This window comes from Salarias fasciatus, chromosome 5 (genome assembly GCF_902148845.1).
Source record: "Salarias fasciatus chromosome 5, fSalaFa1.1, whole genome shotgun sequence".
In the NCBI taxonomy this organism is placed as follows: domain Eukaryota; kingdom Metazoa; phylum Chordata; class Actinopteri; order Blenniiformes; family Blenniidae; genus Salarias; species Salarias fasciatus.
The window spans coordinates 20,381,400-20,400,706 of record NC_043749.1 but is presented as its reverse complement, the minus strand read 5'-3'; the positions used below and the strand labels follow the sequence as shown (position 1 = coordinate 20,400,706).

General features: G+C 41.5%; 1 protein-coding gene across 2 annotated transcripts in view; it reads left to right on the top strand.

Annotated features, from left to right (window-relative positions):
* Window positions 1-18,984, top strand: part of LOC115388087 (metabotropic glutamate receptor 4-like) — a 146,598-nt gene extending 127,614 nt beyond the window's left edge. Inside the window, exons 7-11 of one of the 2 annotated variants that reach the window (XR_003931450.1) lie at window positions 3,173-3,309; window positions 4,520-5,455; window positions 14,489-14,735; window positions 15,229-15,283; window positions 18,094-18,175. Coding sequence is in view for 1 of the 2 variants with exons in the window: in XM_030091019.1 (XP_029946879.1) it covers window positions 3,173-3,309; window positions 4,520-5,455; window positions 14,489-14,735; window positions 18,094-18,143 (1,370 nt within the window). In the remaining variant the exon portion in view is untranslated. Of the gene's footprint in view, window positions 1-3,172; window positions 3,310-4,519; window positions 5,456-14,488; window positions 14,736-15,228; window positions 15,284-18,093 lie in introns of both variants that reach the window. The other variant, XM_030091019.1, reaches the window with a different exon arrangement.
* Window positions 18,985-19,307: the final 323 nt, after the last annotated feature.

Sequence of the window (19,307 nt, the reverse complement as noted above, 5' to 3'; positions counted from 1 at the left end):
TCCAATGGTGAATATGATATACCTGAAGTTTTTCAATTGTGCCAGGGTTGTTGAAAACTTATTATTAACCTAATTATATCCAATTTAGCATGAGCCTGATAGTGGTTAAATAACATCTCCACACCACCTTTTATTTGACCGTTTTTTTTTAGCAACTTCCATTTCTTTTTTCTTTATTTTGCCTTAAAATAATGATTTCAATGAACATTTTGATAAGTTGTGTTTGGATGGAAAATGGCCAACTTGGGAGCACAGGCAGTAATGTAAAGGAGGGATAGCACACTCCAGAAGTGAAGTGGATTGAGAGTAAACGCCACCTTCCTTGCCTGCGTACAGGCCATTAAGAGTTAATGACCAGCTGCCATGTTGGTGTCACTCACCAAGGTGTTCCGGTTGTGCAGCGATGCAGAACAAGCACTGGTTGGATTAATGACCGTAGCCCAGCAATTATTAAAGAGTGTATGTACACATCTAATTGGGATCCCAGCAGCGGTGAAGGCGGAATGGGGGAGGGGTCATGGTCGTAAAATATAACACAGTAACAAGCACTTCATTAACCCTAACATTTCTTTAAGAGCATACGCAAAATAAGCAAATGAATAACAGGTGATGTTTACATGAGTGACCGCCGCATTGACGCAAATTGAAGTGGAGAATCCCCACTGGACCTTATCATGCCCCCTTTTGACTTTTGAGCGGACTGTTCAGGCAAGAAAGTCATCTTTAGTCCCCAATCTGCGTCTTAAGCATTGATTAAAATGTCTCTAAATGCTCCTCCCCCTTCACTCTACATAAAGATTGATACATCTGTATGTTGAAAAATGACATACTTGGAGATAATTGGACCACCCATTCCTCATGGTGCATACACTTTGTTAATTTAGACAATGAGCCGGACAGAAATGCCAAAAATCTTTTAAATCTAATAGTGTCAACTCTGTCTTTCTGGTGGTATTGCTGCTTTATTCTTCAAAAGCCACTCTGGTACGATTCTCAATTTTCTTCTTACAATGTCAATAGTGTCCACAGAAGCTAACTTTGGGGGTTTAAGGAATCCACTTGAGGTTATGTGCTCAACCATGACAGTGGAGGCAGACAGCCATGGCAGAGGGGAGGAGACAGTTTAAAAACTGTCTTCAAAATGTCACTCTGGACATAAATGGAGGGAGGGAAGGAAAAAAAAAAATAACAAGATTGGTATGATTAGCTCGTTGGCAGAAAATAAGACAGCTTACCAACAATTTTGATGGGCCTAATATGTCTATATAAACATAATGCCTCCCTGCGTTGAAAAGTCAGTGTAATCCTTCCGTGATCACTAACTGCTTTGTGATGTGGGCGGCATTGTCACACAGGCGAGGCTGAGTGAAACGGTAATGCAGTAATCCAACAGGGCTGACTCATCGAGATGTGGATTAGGGCTCAGCATCCTCCAGAGTGGAAACAAAGAGGGAGAGAAAAAATACTCATCAGCAGAAATCTATCAGCGGCAATTGGCCATGTCCACCCTTTTGTTCTTAACTAGGATGTTCAGTGCGGTTGGGAAACTTGATAATAAACCAAGCATGGCAAAAAAGAATAAAATGAATAAATTTAAAAAGGAACGCTGGGGGTTACGGTTTTTAATAGCATTTAAAGGTATACATGTTTTTGAATGTTGATATGGAAAGTAGTTCTCTGACTGTCCCTCTCAGGATAAGATTTCCAAGTTTAATAAGTTGTAAAGTTTTCACTGACGAGCTGAAGAACGAACCGTTGAGAGTACACTTGTTCTGACACTGTGCTTTGCCTAATACAGCACACTGGAATATATATTTCTGATGATTGATACGGTAGGCTCTTGAGATGAATCAGGCTATTCTACCCAAAAACAATCACACCAGCACATTTAAAATGCAGCGTGAGTCAGACTGTATTCACAAAAATGCTGAATTACCGTCCTTTCTACCGAGCCAATTGCCCAACCGACCAACCCGACATCCAACCAACCGAACAACGAACCAACCGCATAAACATTACATTGATGGCAGACACTGAAAAACCAAAATAGACGTGCCCAACTCACAAACTCAGTTACACAACAGAAGAGAAAAACAAACATTTGATTTTGATTGCAAAAAAGTTACATTCATAACATGCAAAAGTGAACAAATTTCCCCCCAAAAAAGTATATAAAGCAAAAAATGAAGAATAGAATATTTTTTTTTTCTTATTGTGATGATCATTTTAGGATATTATTGTCAGATGATGGCCAGTTTCAAAGCTTCACAGACAGTAACAAAGTCCAAAATTGATCAGTTTGGACTCTTTTTTGCATACACACACACGCACGCGTAATGGTGTTGAATTAAACTCAAACTTGTGCACGGCGAAAACGCACCCAGATAAGGAGCAATCGAATAAACTCTGCACACAAAGGTCTGGACTCAAACTGGGTATTAAATTTCTGTGAGTCAAGAGTGCTAACCACTGCGCCACCATGTCGTGACCTGCTTCATTTAGTTTTGGCAAAGTGATTAACTGCAGTGAGGGGCTTGTGCAAAATAAAACCCATTTGAAAGCTAGTGTAATTAATTTACTCTGTGGTGTATTTAGTGTTTTTCTTTGTTTTCTTTCTGTGACTCAGAGCCACGCTGTAAATCCTTGCCTGACCTCAGTAATTTATTACCTCTACTTTTGGGGGAGTTAGAAAACATGAAGGTGTTGCACTTGGAGCTTAAAATTCCAATTATTCTCAAGTTCATTTAGCATGTCCTATTGAAGGAATCCCACTGGTAAATGAGTGGAAATGACATTGTGTCTCAGTCTTTCTCTAACAAGCTTTTTGTTGTGAAGGATTTAACACGGCACTGTTAAAGTTTTAGTCCCTATTCTGACTTTGGTGTTTGGTTTTATCTCATCAAAGTAGGAATTTACCTGCTGGACAACCATCGCAACTTTACTCACAATCCTCTCTACATTTAGACGTCACGGTTTTTCATCGGCCAACAATATAGTCTATCCTGTCGAGCTTTAAAAGTAAATACATTCAGATTTGCAGAAACCTCAGACATGGAGCATCAACTGTTGTAATGACAGCGCATTAGCGCGCACTCACAATTCAGCTCTCACGAGGCAGAAAATAATCTGATAATGTGCATTACATGACGATGATAATCATTCTCTCATTTAGGCATAGCTGGGAACCCGGTGCTTTTCAACGAGAACGGAGATGCTCCCGGACGCTACGAGATCTACCAGTACCAGATCAGAAACCGAACGGCGGAATACAAGATCATCGGACACTGGACTGATCAGCTCCATCTAAATGTGAGTTTGGTTTTTTTTTCTCTCTCTCTCTCCCTTCTACAGCAAAAGTTGATCTTTACATTAAAATAAAACCTAAAATGTTTATTTTATTTCACCTGTGCAGCTATGCGTTGGATCTCTAACTCCTCCCAAACCATTTGATCGTGCTTTGTTCCATCTTCAAAGGTGTAAATATCCAGCGGGCGCTTAAATGATTAACACTGCAGACTGTGATGAAAACAAAGCCACCAGAGCTTAAGGACAGACATATTTAATATCATCTCTCCAGACAGCATCACTGACTTCCAAGAACAATACTGTGGGCAGACAGAGTGATGAAGTAACAGTATTATAACAGCAAATTACATAAAGGAACCAAACAAATTGTGTTTTCAAAAAATGGAGAGCGGGCCTTGGGCAGGCAAAACAGTACAATTGAAGACATGAAGCAGATTGAGAGGATTTTATTGTTTTCTGTGTAACGTACAGCCGAAAGAACAAGAAAGAAAGTAAGGTTTGTGATGGGTACCTACTGAGAAACATGGCACTTATAATTCTAAAGCAGCACCATTTAATTAGGGTTCTTTGAGTCCTTAATTAAATGCACACTTAAAGACAGATTCTCCAGCGGAGAATGAAAAGACACAATTGCATAAAACTGATAACTTCAAAGACAGCAGACCCCGTTTGAAATGACAAATTTGATTTAAACGTCTGGTGTTGAAATCCGAAAATCCACAAAACGGAGAAATCTCTTGAAATGAAGTTTATCTTTTGCTCTTCTCTCTGATTGATCTGCGAACACAAATATATTCCAAAGGCAAGGAGAGGTGAAAACCAGTACGATTATTATTTTTTTTTTTTTGCAGTCACTGCAGTGCAAACTGAGTTTTCCTTGGACGTTACTGTGGCCTCACACTGAGAGGAACGCCTGATTCAACCTCTTCGTTTGCCCTTTTTCACCTCCTTCACTCACAAAAGTAGAGCAAAGCAGGCAGTCCAGCCCAGGTTCCAACACACACACAGCAAGTAGCTGTCGCCTGTCGTGGATTGTCCTTGACCTCCAGGGTCACCGACGATTCCTCTTGATCAATAGAGCTGCAGACGTTCTCCATGCCTCTGTCACAAAGAACGCAGCGGGCTTTGTTCTCTGCAAATCTCCCCTTAAATGTTCTGATCACTCACTCTGTGTCCATTCGTGTCTGTGTGTGTTCCTCTGCCTCTTTTGTAGGTCCGCACGATGCAGTGGCCCGGCGGTGTCCGTCAGATCCCTTCCTCAATCTGCAGCCATCCCTGTCAGGCCGGCGAGCGTAAAAAGATTGTGAAGGGCATTCCTTGCTGTTGGCACTGCGAGCGCTGCGATGGCTATCACTACCAGGCCGACACTTACACGTGTAAGATGTGTCGCTTTGATTTGCGGCCCAATGAGAATCACACGGGCTGCGTTCCCATCCCCATTGTCAAGCTGGAATGGAGCTCTCCGTGGGCAGTCATCCCCGTGCTCATCGCTGTCGTTGGCATCATGGCCACTCTGTTTGTGGTGGTCACCTTCGTCCGCTACAATGACACTCCAATTGTGAAGGCATCGGGGCGAGAGCTCAGCTACGTGTTGCTCACTGGCATCTTCCTCTGTTACGCCACCACGTTCCTGATGATTTCGGCTCCGGATGTAGGAATTTGCTCCCTTCGCAGGATCTTTCTTGGCCTGGGTATGAGCATCAGTTATGCCGCTCTGCTCACCAAAACCAATCGTATTTACCGCATCTTTGAGCAGGGCACTATGTCTGTGAGCGCTCCCCGGTTCATTTCTCCAGCCTCGCAGCTCGTTATCACGTTCACACTGGCCTCAGTGCAGCTTCTAGGCGTGTGCATCTGGTTTGGCGTGGATCCCTCCAAGGCCATCATTGACTACGAAGACCAGAGGACATCAAACCCGGTGCTCGCTCGCGGGGTGCTCAAGTGTGACATCTCTGACCTGTCACTCATCTGCCTGCTGGGCTACAGCATGCTGCTCATGGTCACCTGCACGGTGTACGCCATCAAAACCAGAGGGGTGCCGGAGACCTTCAACGAGGCCAAGCCCATTGGTTTCACCATGTACACCACCTGCATTATTTGGCTAGCATTCATCCCAATCTTCTTTGGCACGTCGCAGTCCACAGAAAAGGTACGTTCATGACCGTGACACAGTGTCTTTTGTCTTGTTGTTGCTCAAAAACTGAACTATTTCCTTGCACCTTGTCATTGCAAACTCTGCACAATAAAAAAAAACAATACACTATGATATAGTCAGTTTCAGAAACGTACAGTATGCTGGCTGCTTCACCCCATCTTACATTGAAACAGCTGCTGCAGCCTACAGCTCCTTACCAACCAACAGAAGGTAAAACACATGAACCAATACTAATTTCTGATTTCTTACTCTTCTTATATTTTTCTACCAAGCACATAAATTCAATGAGCGAAATGGCCTTAATCTTTGTTCCTCTGTTTATGTTTGCATATTGATGATGTGCCATATAATGTTGTTTATGCATATTAACATAGGAGCTTCTTCGTCAGCTCAGTTTTTAACGCTATGCAGTCAAACTTAATTTCACACTATAATAGTTGAGCTTGTACTGTGACATGTAATAAACATGTGACGTGAGATACATTGCATGTGGGGGAAAGAAGACAAATAAAATGCAGCATAAACAAAATGAGAACAAACAAAAACAGATGTTTTCCAATGCATATTATGTTGGGCTTTCTTACGAGTATGTGAGGAAGTCACTGGGCCTTTTGACACCTGGCATAAACTGACATTTCAGGTGAGCAGATCACATTCAGTGACCCCAAAAGACAAGTGTAAATCAGCTCAAAGGCATTTTATCCACAGATCACTTCCCCAGGTGGTTTGGGAATCATCTGACCATAGAGGCTTTGTAGTGTCAAGAGTCATGCGTTGAAAATGTGCTCCAGAACAGTGGTGTAGCAGGGAAATTTATCAAAACTGATCCGTAAGTGTCATCAGTGTGCGTCATGTTTTCATTTAAGTTTTCAGTCTTTGTAAGTTTCCAAAGAAAGTATTGTAAAAAAATACTGATGTTCCGCCTGGGGGTCTGCAGAAACACAGCGTCCACCGGTGCATCTCTTCTGTTGCTCTTCTTTCCCACAGATTTCACATCACCATGGATCATCTCTCATATTGCATTTTTCTATTTTTTCTCGCTAGATTTGGTTTAATTTATTGTAACACTGTTATATTTGATAACTTCCTCTACTAATATTCTCCCAGCTGCGTGGTATTACATTTCATGTTGTACTTATGGGGAATCTGTGCTTTATCCAATCACACCCACTTCCCCATGGGTCCATGGGTTAACAATATTTACTGCAGCATTTCTCATCTGAATGCTTATGAACATGATGTCACATATGGCGTGATCCATAGTTGGTCACCCACTCAGCACATGGTCACCAAACGGCACAATCTATTCATGTGAGCTTGCTGTACCTGAGGACTGTTGTCTTATTCCTCTTTATTGTATAACAACTGATTTATCTCTGGAAGAAAATAATCCCCTTAAAAAGGAAATTTCATGTGGAAGTTTTAGATTATGAACAAAACAAGCCATGGAAATGTGAATGCGGTCTGAAATCGCTCTGAAGGCAGCGCGCCTGAAGCCTGTGACTCGCTTATACATAAGTGACGGCTGTGTGCCACAATGCATTAGAGACCTATGAGCTGCTTACACAAACACAAGCCCACACTCATATTCCCATGTTAAATCAGTGTGTCCGACCTCTTGAACCGTGGACCTGGACCACATCCAGTGGGAGCGCTGGAGGGCCACAGGTCAAAAGGGATCCAAAAAGGGATGTGGCAACGGAAGCTGGGCTTGGACCGCACAGTCAGAGGAGACTGTCCGGGTACGACGCCAAAGGGGTACAACAATGAGGGAGTAGAAATGTGTAGATGCAGTTGAAAGAGGTGTTTTGGCATGGCAACAAAAGGGGTTTAGTGGCTACAAGAGAGGGCATTGGTGAGGGAAAAGCCTCATACTGGCATGGACACTATCAGCAGTGCCAGCATGGGTCTGACAGATGCAACAAATTAATCCTTACCTCCTCCCTTTTGGGATTAAACAAAACAATGCATCAAAATGCTGGCTTGGAAAACTGGCTGTGATAGTTAGCGTTGTGGAAAACATTCTTAAGAGTGAGTATGGTAATTTCTATAGCATACAGCAATGTGGAAAATCAAACGACTTCAACCAATTGTATTACATTAATAATACAATATGTGACCAGCAGTACAATGAATTCATTCCACATGCTCCATGTTGCTGTCACACAACAAAATCCAAATGGTTAAGAATGTGCATATCGGTCTTTCTTCAGCCTGTGTGCGTTCTGGCATAAACAACAGCACTGGAAACAATCAGAAGCTGACTTTGTTTAATACGTCCTGCTTGTTTTCTCCTGCATTTACTGAAATGTATTTAAAAATTGTATGAATTGTTTTTGGTTATCAGTATGCGATCTCATTATCATACACGTTGCATACACAGTCAAGAAAAAGCAGCCAGAGTGCAAAGCCCACATTATTTTTTAATGCCAGTGTTGCACATCTTGAGTCGCATGTCAACAGCCAGCCGCCGTGGATATCACTGAGTTCTTTGTTTAATCATCCCATCTTCCCTCTCTGAAGATGAAAGAGAATTATACAATCACCGAGAGATTGAACAGCTTTTTGGGGGGATGAGGTAATCCATTAGCCAGCATGGTCTTGAATAGTAAAATAAAAGTGGAAAAAAGAAATCCTTAAAGGGTATGTGAAGTTCTACTTTTTGTTTCTTCCTCTACACCTCCAAAGAGTTTAATTTACAAACCCTGATAAAACTTCCCCTGCCCAGGATTAATCTTTAACACCCTGTATCCAGCCTCACTTTGTATGAGTCACTCATTAATTATTATTTTCTGCATAAAATTGTACACACAATGACTGGAGGATAGTTTTGCTTTCATCGTTCAAACTTCTGCCATTGCCTTGAGCTAAGTTAAGGTAAGACACAAAATGGAACACAGAATTTAAGTTTAGCTTCGGGGAAATGTCCTACATTTTTTTTCTTTCCTCATTTGAGAGAGAATAATCATATTTAATATATAAGCAAAAATGCCTGTGAGAGTTCAGTTTGGAAAACTTAATTTAAATCGCACTCTAATTGATCCAGTCTTGCCGTGTCAAGTAACACGATCTCACTTTGCTTTGTGAACAGAGGGAATTGCTGGAGCAGGGACTTTGATATTTGGACCGTTGGTTTTCTCTGACCACAAACATCATCATATGCCAAACTTAAAAAGAAATCATATTTTGAACTATTCATGCTGGAAAGACAAGGACACTAAAAGAAAATACTTTGACATCAGTCAACTATCAGCACCCTGTATTCAGGCTCAACATATTCCATTAAATTAACAAGGATAAGTTCAATCACATCTTGCAGGGTCATTGTCATGATGAGCTGCTTTATCTTTTTTTTTTTTTTTTTTTTTTAATTATTCCAGATCTCTGGGTAAGCTATGTAGCCTGAGGGTGGCTTGATGTTTTTGGACTGTTCAAGGAAGTTGGACCAAACACAGTAGAAATATTCTAACTCCTTAAAGAAAAGCATCCTGGTCCATCCCAGCCTCGGACTTGTAGTCTGGAATTCTCCCAGTTTGGCGCAGAGCGCTCACCTCTACATGGCTGTGCCGGAGCTGTCATTTCATGGTGGCCATTATCTAAAAGCTTGACTTGAATTCGGTTGTGCGTCGCTCCAGTTGAATGCTTATGAAACTTCCCACCTCATTGTATTCGAGCGCTGCTGTGTGGAGGAGGACTGCTGCCGGACGGCTTTGTACCCCTGACTACCGGTGCATTGGTACAGCTGCACGATATTCAAGCAGTGCATGAATAAAACACAATCACTTGCTAACAAACGGACAGACATTTACTCGTGTTGTTGAGTAGTCACCACATTTTTTAATCATACAGTATAGTTCCAGAGAATATTCAAGTTGTGCAATATAGAATGGAGTGAATGTAAAGGATGATTAAAATAGCACAGTCTATATCATTGGCTTGAAAAAGGGTTTGATTTGATCAAAATTATGTTCCTTTTTAAGCATTTCCAACATTCACACCAAATCTATAAAGGCTCTCTAATGCCAAAATAAAAAAAAAAAAAACCAGACTGGCATGCGTTTTGAAAATCACGGACCAATTTGTTCTCCTGCTGTTCACTGACAAACTGCGTATCACAGAGACCTCGCAGGCTGGAAATTGAAGGTAGTCCGTTACGGTGTGCCAGACATGATGTGGGAAAAGAGAAGACCCTCTCACTGATTCGCTGAGCTGTTACGTAAACAATGTTCTTATTTAAGGAATTAACATGTCAAAGCAAACACACCTCATTATCACCGTACTGTAAATGACAGGCCCCACAAAGCCTCACAGCCCACGTCTACACGTCTTTCAGAGCAATTAAATGCTCCACTTCCTCTGGGTCTTGATTTACCTTATCTAGCCGCCTGTGCTCTCATCACCGGTTTACAGCGGGCCTCTGCCTCGGCGTTCCAAGCGCAGTCATTTATTTGTCATCTGGTGCCGGGATGAATGTAACGAACGCCACGGGAGGCTTTCTCTATCATTCGAACAAAGACATCTGGTCTATCTACGAGGTGTCATCGCTGAACTATACGCTCGCTGCAGAAACAGATCTGACACCTGGCTTACCTGGGGAGACGGTCTAAATCAGCGGCTGTCCTGAAGGACCGAGGCCGGAGGGGGAGCGCCAGACAAAAGCGTGCATGGGAGTGAGGCCTCAGCACAATAGGCTCAGCTCAAATTCAATCAGCCCACACACAAGAGGTCCTGCCATCGCAGTGCGTTATTGCACTGATGAATCGAGTGCTGTTTATTTCTCTATGAAGTCCCCATCACACTATTGGCACCGTCAACAAGATGACTGCGAAATCTGCTGCTAGCGCACTAGTCAGACAAAGAGTGGGCGTTACGATGAGTTCAACGAGACCAGAGTCGGACAGAAGTGTGCTTGTGACAGCCGTTGTTTGCGCCTGCTACCTGTTGCCCCCGCCGCCCCCCCCTCTCCACTCCCGGCTCCTTTGCATGAGCTTGTTTTTGCCTCTCCTCAGTCGTAAGATAAACAGCATCATTCACAGCAACTCCCCGCAGGCCTGGTAATAAATAATGAAGATTGATGCTGTGGAGCGGAGGGAGCTGTGAAGATGTCGGACTTCAGAGAGCAGTCGTTGCCTTCATTAGGCCCACAGCACTACGGCCCTCTGGGTCTCGCCTGCTGACCTTTGGGTGCTCCAATAATGGTTGAATGGGCCAACAAAGCTAATCAAGGCCAGAGAATTGTGATCTTTATAAATGGCACTCTCTCATGGAGCTATATTATGGTGTCCCCCAAGGCTTCTGTTTGTTTATTGGCTTAATTAGAGCGCAATTATATTGAATTCTCACGCAGCAAGCCTCTCTGCTGAACATTTCCATAGCGTGCTGAAAAATAACGCAGAGGCTTAATGTAGAGTGGGAATTAAACAGTTTATATCAATTTGATAGTTTGAATCCTGAAGCAGCGCCTCTCCGGTGTCTTTGGTCGAAAATAAAATGTGGTTACATTTATTAACTCTGAAATTAATCCTACGTCAGCATCTATCTTAGATGTTCTCACCAAGTTGCTCCATCGTCCTTCTCTGGTGTACGGCCTGATAGATTCTGGGTGTTTTCACAGCTTGGAGTTCAGTCATTACTGCGGCCATGAGCCGCGTTCTCCTGTGTTTTGCCTCAGGCCAGATCTGCTGACGGCAGCGTGATGATAGAAGTGCTCTATATACTATACAGCAGCTCTCTTTTATGAGCTGCGTTCACTGAATACTCAGGTGCTGCGCAATCAGGAGGAAACAAATTAATGGAGTGAATCACCGATTCAGTCTGACACTGGAAACAAAACTCGCGACAAACCCCCACACCAAGAGAGTGTTTGGAGGTTTGGTTTCTAAGAGTCTTTATGATGAATTACCACACAGAAGAATATTGATTTTACAGGCTCCAAAATTATTTCATTGATGAATGTCACTCAGATATCAATAAATATGCCTTTGTGGTGAATCATACTTTGACAAAATGATACATCTACAGCTAGATTTTTAGGGCTGAAATTATTTTATTTGCAAAATGGTTGACAGAATTGAAAACATTAATGAGAAAAACAGTGATGAAAGACAGCTTTTTCCAAAGCAAAGAATTCAGTCATGCTATGATGTAGTGACAATTGAAATAAAACAGAAAAAAACATGTTCAAGTTCAGGCCTTCAATAGTAAATGTGATACTAGAGAATGAATTTTGGTGGCCCCATTTCTGTGTCGCCACAGTGAGAGAAGCATGTTTTGATCTGACCAAAGTTTACACCAGATAAATTGATGAATCTTGAGCAGTCAAGGGTGAAGTCAGCAGGTTAAAGGTCACTCCCAGGACTTACCGTCATCAGTGGATTTATACCAGAGAACTTCTGGTTACCAAGGCAGCTCACTGAGCCTTCAGCCACCCCTGCCCCAATATATGTGATTGTATAAAGGATAAAAATCATATTATCAGATTTATATCTGATACATGTAATGTAGCGCAGACTACAGTATTAAGAGATCTAAGTGCCATATGCTGTATATATTGCCAATAGTTTAATTTTTTTTTCTATCTCCCCCCTTTTGTCGTTGGCTTTGTTGTTTGTAAGTTGTACCAATTGTAGAATATTCTTAGTTAAAGGATAGACATAAATAACCCACTGACTTCATATTCCTTTTCCTGGTCAGTGATTGTGATCAGTATTTTTTGGTGTTTGATTTTATATGTGCTGAATTCTTACCAGAAATAAATCATTCATTCATTCCTTCCTTCCTAAATGTTATTTTTTTCAGTATATATTGTTCTCTGACACTGAACCCAGAAGCATGACTTTGCTGCTTCAGGTTACATCTTATGAGATCTTTTCTTTATTTTCATTTTCACCCAACATGTCCAAAGTGTATATTCGGTGTGAAATAGAGTGACTTTAAAGACATTATTCTCGGGTGAAAGGCGGCAGCACGCTTTCTTTTCTGTTTATGGGAGGAACAGCTTGGGTTCAATAGTCCGTCCCCGAGGCGCCGCTGAACCGAGCCCCGAGCAGTTCACTGGTTAACGCTCCCCGCAGCTGGGAAGGGACCGCTGCAGCTGTCCCTCTATCACGCCGCCTCCATTCTTCTCTCCAGCCAGCCAGCAGTCCCACGTGGTACCAGGCCTGGCTGAGATGAGATACAGGCAGTCTGGAGGGAAAGCACCAATAAAAGTCACAAATAATGAAAACAAACAAGATATTCCAGCGGAGGTCACATCTGGGGAACTAATTGCTGCTTTGCTTTGATGAAAAAAACATCAGTAAACCTACCGAGGGGGGCAGGAAAGAAAGAGCTTTGACGACAGAGGTTTTCATCACACACAATCCTCACAATTACAACTTTATATGTGAGGGATTTTATTTGGCGTCTTTAACGTCACAGGCACAAAGAGCTGGCGTGTTCGTATGTAAATCATATGTGTGAATGTTTCAGTCAGTTTGAGCTGTAAATCCGGCGTCATGGTAGCTTGGAGAACAATTGTCCTTAGATTATATTTTTTCTGTTTGTTTGTTTCAATCCAAAACCTCACTTCCACCAAGAGTCACATCATTCTGCCCACAGCAATGTTTCAGACTCAAAATCTGCACGGAAAACAAGACGCATGTGGGATTTTTTTTTTTTTTTTTTTTTTTCCCAAGAAATATTATTTTGGTACTACTTAATGAAGTCTGCTTAAGCACAAAAGGTTAAAGTGCACCATAGAAAACATTTGTTGTTTTTTTAAAATTGAGGTTTAGGGTTTTTCTAATGAATTTTTTTTATTATTATTATTACAATGAAAATGCAATGTTGAGACAGATATAAATAATGTGAATTATAAAATTTTAGGTTCAGACCACTCCGTGCAGGTGGAAGTGTTCTTCAGGACATCTCCTCATCTGTTTGAATCTCTCTATATAAATCCAAGCTCGAAGAATTTGTAATTCTCTCTTAAATGACACTTTGAACTCTTTCCTAATCTTTCCTACTATCCTCTCTAATCATTCTAAGCTCTTTATTGTATTCAGTGTCATTTAGACACACAGTCTCTGTAAGTCTCTCCTGTTTGTACTGCACCGTACTGTTCCTCCTCTGAGAACTAATGTAATCTGTCCATCCTTTCACCTACCTACCCATCCACTTATCCAATTATTAATTTATCCACGCATTCATTCATCTATCCGTCCATCTCTTCATTCTTTAATTTCCTCAGTCATTCATCCAACCATCCACCCCCCCCCCCCCACGCCTGCACAAACACATACGTACGTGGCCATATCCAGTATAAGGCCCAGGTCGATCTTGGATATTGTTATTGTCAAGGTAACAGACAGTTTCAATTAAAGTCACATTGTATTTAATGCCTAGTTGTTCGCTCTTACTTAGGATTCTCTATATTCCAGCTTGGATGCTTCACTGAAAGTCTGTAATTTTTCTTGTCTTGTAACTTGTATAAATTACATGATAATTATTCTGAAATGACCAATCTGTCAAGACACGTTGTAAGGTCCTCCTGTCTTTAATTGTCTTTTTTCAGTTTCAGAGTTAAAAGAGACTGAGTGAGGATGATAGTCTGTGTTTTCCTCCCTGGTGATTTAGATAACTCAGCCATGTGTAAAATTTTCACGAGCTTGTTATTCTTACGGTCTTTTTTTTTTTTTTCTTTTTTTTTTTTTTCAATTTTTAATGGGCCCGCTTGTTATGACTCAGAACAGGATCCAATTGACTGGTCATATCTGTACTCAGGCTGATGCGATGGCCGTATGAAAACTAGCATGGCAGAAAATTAAACAAACACGGTGGCCTCGCCATAAAATCTGATAAGATGATGATTTAAAACAGGCTCCATCGCTTTAGGTGTATTAAATAAATTAGAAATTGAAAACAGTTGAGTCCACTCTAACAGCCGCTTGGCCAGTGAACGGGTCATTGGATGCTTTTAATGTGGTCAGTGCAGTCAAATCTGATCTCACTGCTGGTGTGTGTGCGTGTGTGTGTGTGTGTTTGCAGATGTACATCCAAACCACCACGCTGACCATCTCCGTGAGCCTGAGTGCGTCAGTGTCCCTCGGGCTGCTCTACATGCCAAAGGTCTACGTGGTCCTCTTCCACCCCGAGCAGAACGTGCCCAAGCGCACACGCAGCCTCAAGGCCGTGGTCACCGCCGCCACCATGTCCAACAAGTTCAACCCCAAGGCCGGACTCAGACCCAACGGAGAGGCCAAGACGGAGCTGTGCGAGAGCCTGGAAACACAATGTAAGAAACGCACGGCCTCATTAGCTGGAACGCTTTTCTCTCAGGGCTGGTTTGTCCTCCGCTATCTGTGAGCGTAACGCGCTGATGTGACGATAGGAGGCTGAGTAAAAAATAATTACTTATCAACAGATGTGTAGCATGTTATTTAACACTCCACTGAATCCAGTGAGTGTGCCGCCGTTCTTTTGCTCGGCGGGGGGTGGATGGCGCGAGGAAACAATGCCGGATTCTCAATTATATCTGTGGGGGGTTGAAGTCACAAGGAAATTGATTTCAGAGTAAAGAAACTCCTCTTTGGGAGAACTTCAGTGTTTTCTTCTGGTGTGATCATTTTTTGTTATTTTAATGTCATTTTGATACTCTCCAACAGGAAAGGGGCTTTTTACCTTTTCACTGTGCTTACTCTGTTCACACTCCCGCTGCAGTGATTGATTAATTTGGACAACTGAGAGGAATTTCATAGTTTTAACAACTGATCACTTGTCTGAGACAGGACTCTCTGGTGGCTGCTGTTGGACTATTTCTTGGCTGGGAGCAGAGTGACTTTGGTAAGTCTCCGCCGGTCGCTCCACAGCTGCTCCCACCCAGAAATAGTCAGCCATGAAATGGGGAAATTTTCATTTTCACACTTTGATTTTTTTTGTACAAATTAAACTCTGAAGTCATAAAGTTTTAATTGGTGAACTTTAAAGCAATTTCCTCATGTTTCCAGTGTTTTTACACAATTTTATTTCTATTTATCTGGGATGTCTTTGCTAGAACAAAGGCTTGTCTTGTTCGGGACACCTGGAAAAGGTAACAGCCACTAAAATCCACTCAAAAAACCAAACATGTGTTCAAGTACAACAAGAAACCGCAGTCATAAATATTCAGAGACTTAAATACACTTCAGTTGATACATTTCTAAGGATACCCTTGAAATGATTCCTAGATGTTAACTAGAGATCTTGTTGTGAGTTATTTCGTGACCAGCTTCTACAGTATAAAGTTTATTTTCATGAGTTGTTCCAATCGTTAAATTCATTAAAATACAAAATTGCCTTTTTAAGCTTTGAGAAGTGGTTGTCGGCTGTAAGCCAATATGCATGAATAGTTTAAAGAACAACAAATAGGAATTGGGAGCTATTTTGCATTTATTTTGTTTTCGAAACAACTAAAAAAAAAAAATCCATAATTCAAAAGCCATTATCTTATGTCAACTTTATAATCGATTTCTCAACATGTTTGTTGAGATGTGTTTTAATGCTCCGACCATTTGTATTTAAAAATATCTGCAGGCCACAGAAATGTCCTGAATTGAAATGTGTTGTAGTGCTCCCATCAGTGTGTTCTTGCTTGTGTGTTGTGCTAAATCATCAACCTGCCCTCAAACCTTTTACATTCTGAGAACCTTTTTTTTTTTTTTTTTTGTGAAATTCACACTAGATAATAAGTAACTTAAATTGAGTAAAATGCCAGTGAGAATCTAACAAAAGTTTATATTTTTACAGCAAGTATGAAATAAAATGCAGTTATCATGAGGATTGTCAGTTCGATTGCAGTGTTTTTCCTGTAAAATCTAAAATATAATGAGCTATAAATTAGCAATTTAAATGAAGTCAAGTCACGCTAATTAACAGATTCCCAAAAAGTCTGCAGTACTTGTTTTTCTCTGGACTCGAAATTTTTTTGAGGTAGCAAAAAAATCTGTTTTCTTAACTACAGTTTTTATTCTTATTGAAAGATATTGAAAGATTTCAAGCAAGATGTTAGTTTTTGCACACTTCTGCTACCAGTTGTGTCTCTGAACTTGGACTTGCTCCTCTGACCTCTTGGCCACTGCTGCCTCAGGTAGTTGGATTCTGAAATCACAGTTAGTATTACATTACTGTAACATTAGATTTAAAAAGAAACCCTTAAAAATGTTCTAATAAAACCCATGATTCACATTCCTCGTGTGCTAAAAATGACAAATTAACCGAATCATTAATCAGTTGATCTCAAATCGTGCTCTAATTTCAACAGATTACAGTCAGAGAGCATCAAACTGGCTCTTCTCTGAAGTCTCAGCTTGAACTTCCTCCCCCCCGAGTCTCAGCATTAATAAAAGCGCTCGGCGCCGCTGTATCAGTCACACACCCTGGATTTATACAAGCAAAGTAAATAATGACTTTTGACTCAGCAGAAATTACTCCTGTGACGTCCAGCACGCTCTTCCTCTGCACGCCTCGGGCAGGAAAAGGTTTTAATCGGTCACGTCTGTCAACAGGGATGCGTACATTCCCACCATCTGGCTCCGACTCTGAAGGCACGGAGCCTTTAGTGACACGTTTAAAAGCTGCTTTTTTTTTTTTTTTTTTATTTCTTTACTTTTAATAGTGGCAGCAGTGAGAAATGATCTCTTTCAAAGAAGAATAAAAAAGCTGACGGTGTATTTACTGTTAACACAAAACCAGAAATCAATATAAACTGTATAACAATGCACTGCAGGAACAATGGTGCTGTGCTGTGAGAGCCGTCAGCTACAGCGGCCACATGTAAACACGCAGAGAAGCATTAATTCAATTCTGACTCGGAGTCTCTGAGGTTAATAAGGCCTTTTGTTCCCATAAGTGGGGAGAAGGCGCAGATGCACAATTGATAGCTGGCCGCACTTTATCCTGATGGGGTTACCTTTTACAGGGGCTGTACAGTGCGTGGATATTTGAATAAGCGCCATTTGTCATTGTCATCGCCGATGTGGATATACGGCTTGATGAAATTGAAAAATTCCTGTCCGGGCCGGCTCCCACAACTGCCGCGATCCGGTGGCGATATGTCAGGATTTATCTGCTCCACCTCAGCGGATCGGCTAACACGGTCTGTGGAGACAACAGCAAAGTCGAGTCCTGATAGCTGCAGGAAAAAAAAAAAAAAGGAGCTGGTGGTGATTTCTGTTGGGTCTAGACCAGGGGTGGGCAATTAATTTTCCCCTGAGGCCACAAAAAACTAAGATTGCTGTGGAGAGCAAGTTTTAATATACTGTATCTCCTAATAAAAAGCTACATGTTAGACTTTTTCTGTGCTCATTGAGTTGGTACGTTTAAAAAAAGGTAAAACATTAATGTTCCTTGCATTACATTTATTCAGTATCATTTGATCCACACAGAACCTCTGAAGACAACCAGAGGTCACAATAATGTAAAGATCTCATATAAATGAAGGAAAATATTATTCTCTGTTAATCATTCATTGTTGAGTAATTTTTGAAGTCACTGTCTGACATTTCATTTCAAACTTTTCAGCCCAAAAAAACCGAACGAGTGCCGCTCACCGTACTGATTACAACAGCACACCTTAACTCTGAGACTCAATCTCCCTTATCCCTCTTCTCTTTCAGCTTTCTCGACAAAGCAAACCTACATCAGCTACAGCAACCATGCAATCTAAGGGACAAAGGTTCTTATCACAATTTGGGATTTTCACCCCGGCAGTGAAAGATGAAGAAGAAAAAGGAGGAAAAAAAAAAAAAACAACAACAACAAAAATGGAATTTGGAATCTCACGCAGCTGGCAAAAATACATACATGAATAAAAATGGATGTGGGAGTGTGCGGGTGGATTTCACGTGACCATTGCCCAAAGACGTGACACGACGCGGAGGGAACACGGTGACGGGCGGCGGCGGACAATACCAGGGACCAGAACAGATAAAGACCCATCTACTGTCTGCCTCACAAGAATACACACAAAAGAAGAAAAATGAGAAATCCTTGTACGGCTGCGGCTGAGAGACTGAAGGACGGAGCTTCTCCTTTAGAGTGTTTACATTCCTGTAATGCCCTCTTTCATGGACTTCACCGGCATCCTGAGCAGAACTGACTGAATTCAAGGAAATATTCAGGTGTTCTTGATGTTGTCCGCAAGTTTTACAAACGATAATTAATCTCGAATTGTTGAGGCATCACAAGGATTAAGACAACACCAAAAAGGCATGAAAATACAGTCCGTGGTGTGGAGTTAAAAAAAAAATACAAACAAAAAAAATAAAAACAAGGGAGGGCTTGTATTTGTTTTTGTTTCTAAATGTATTCTGGTCTCATGATGACAGGAAATGTTGATCATCTCCGGACCAAATGCAACAGAAACTTACCAGACACAACCTATTTTTGTCTCCTCCTCTGGGATCCCACTGAGTTCACAATACTGACTTTGTGTGTGAGATGGTCTTTGCCGATTTTGAGCATGCCAGTTTCAACATCCTGTGTTGTGTTGTTAAAAAATAAATGAAAAGAAAAAAAAAAAAACAAAGGGGAAAAAAAAAACATACTATCTTTGGAATGCGTTTGAACTCTGTTGCGGCGTTGTTAACAATTGTTTGGGCCCAAAGCCTATCGTCCGTCAAAAAAAACTGTTCTCAAATGGTGAAGGTCTAGTGAGTGATCGTTTCTCTGTGCTTACGTGAGGCCATGATTTGTATTACCAGCTAGCCCAAGGCTGCCACTGCCCTCCGCGTACCTGTATGTGCTTTGAAAACAGTGGCTCGTGGTTGAACTGAACAGTGTTTTAGCCAGGAGATCTCACTGTGAGCAGCCATCCAGGATGACCCCCCCC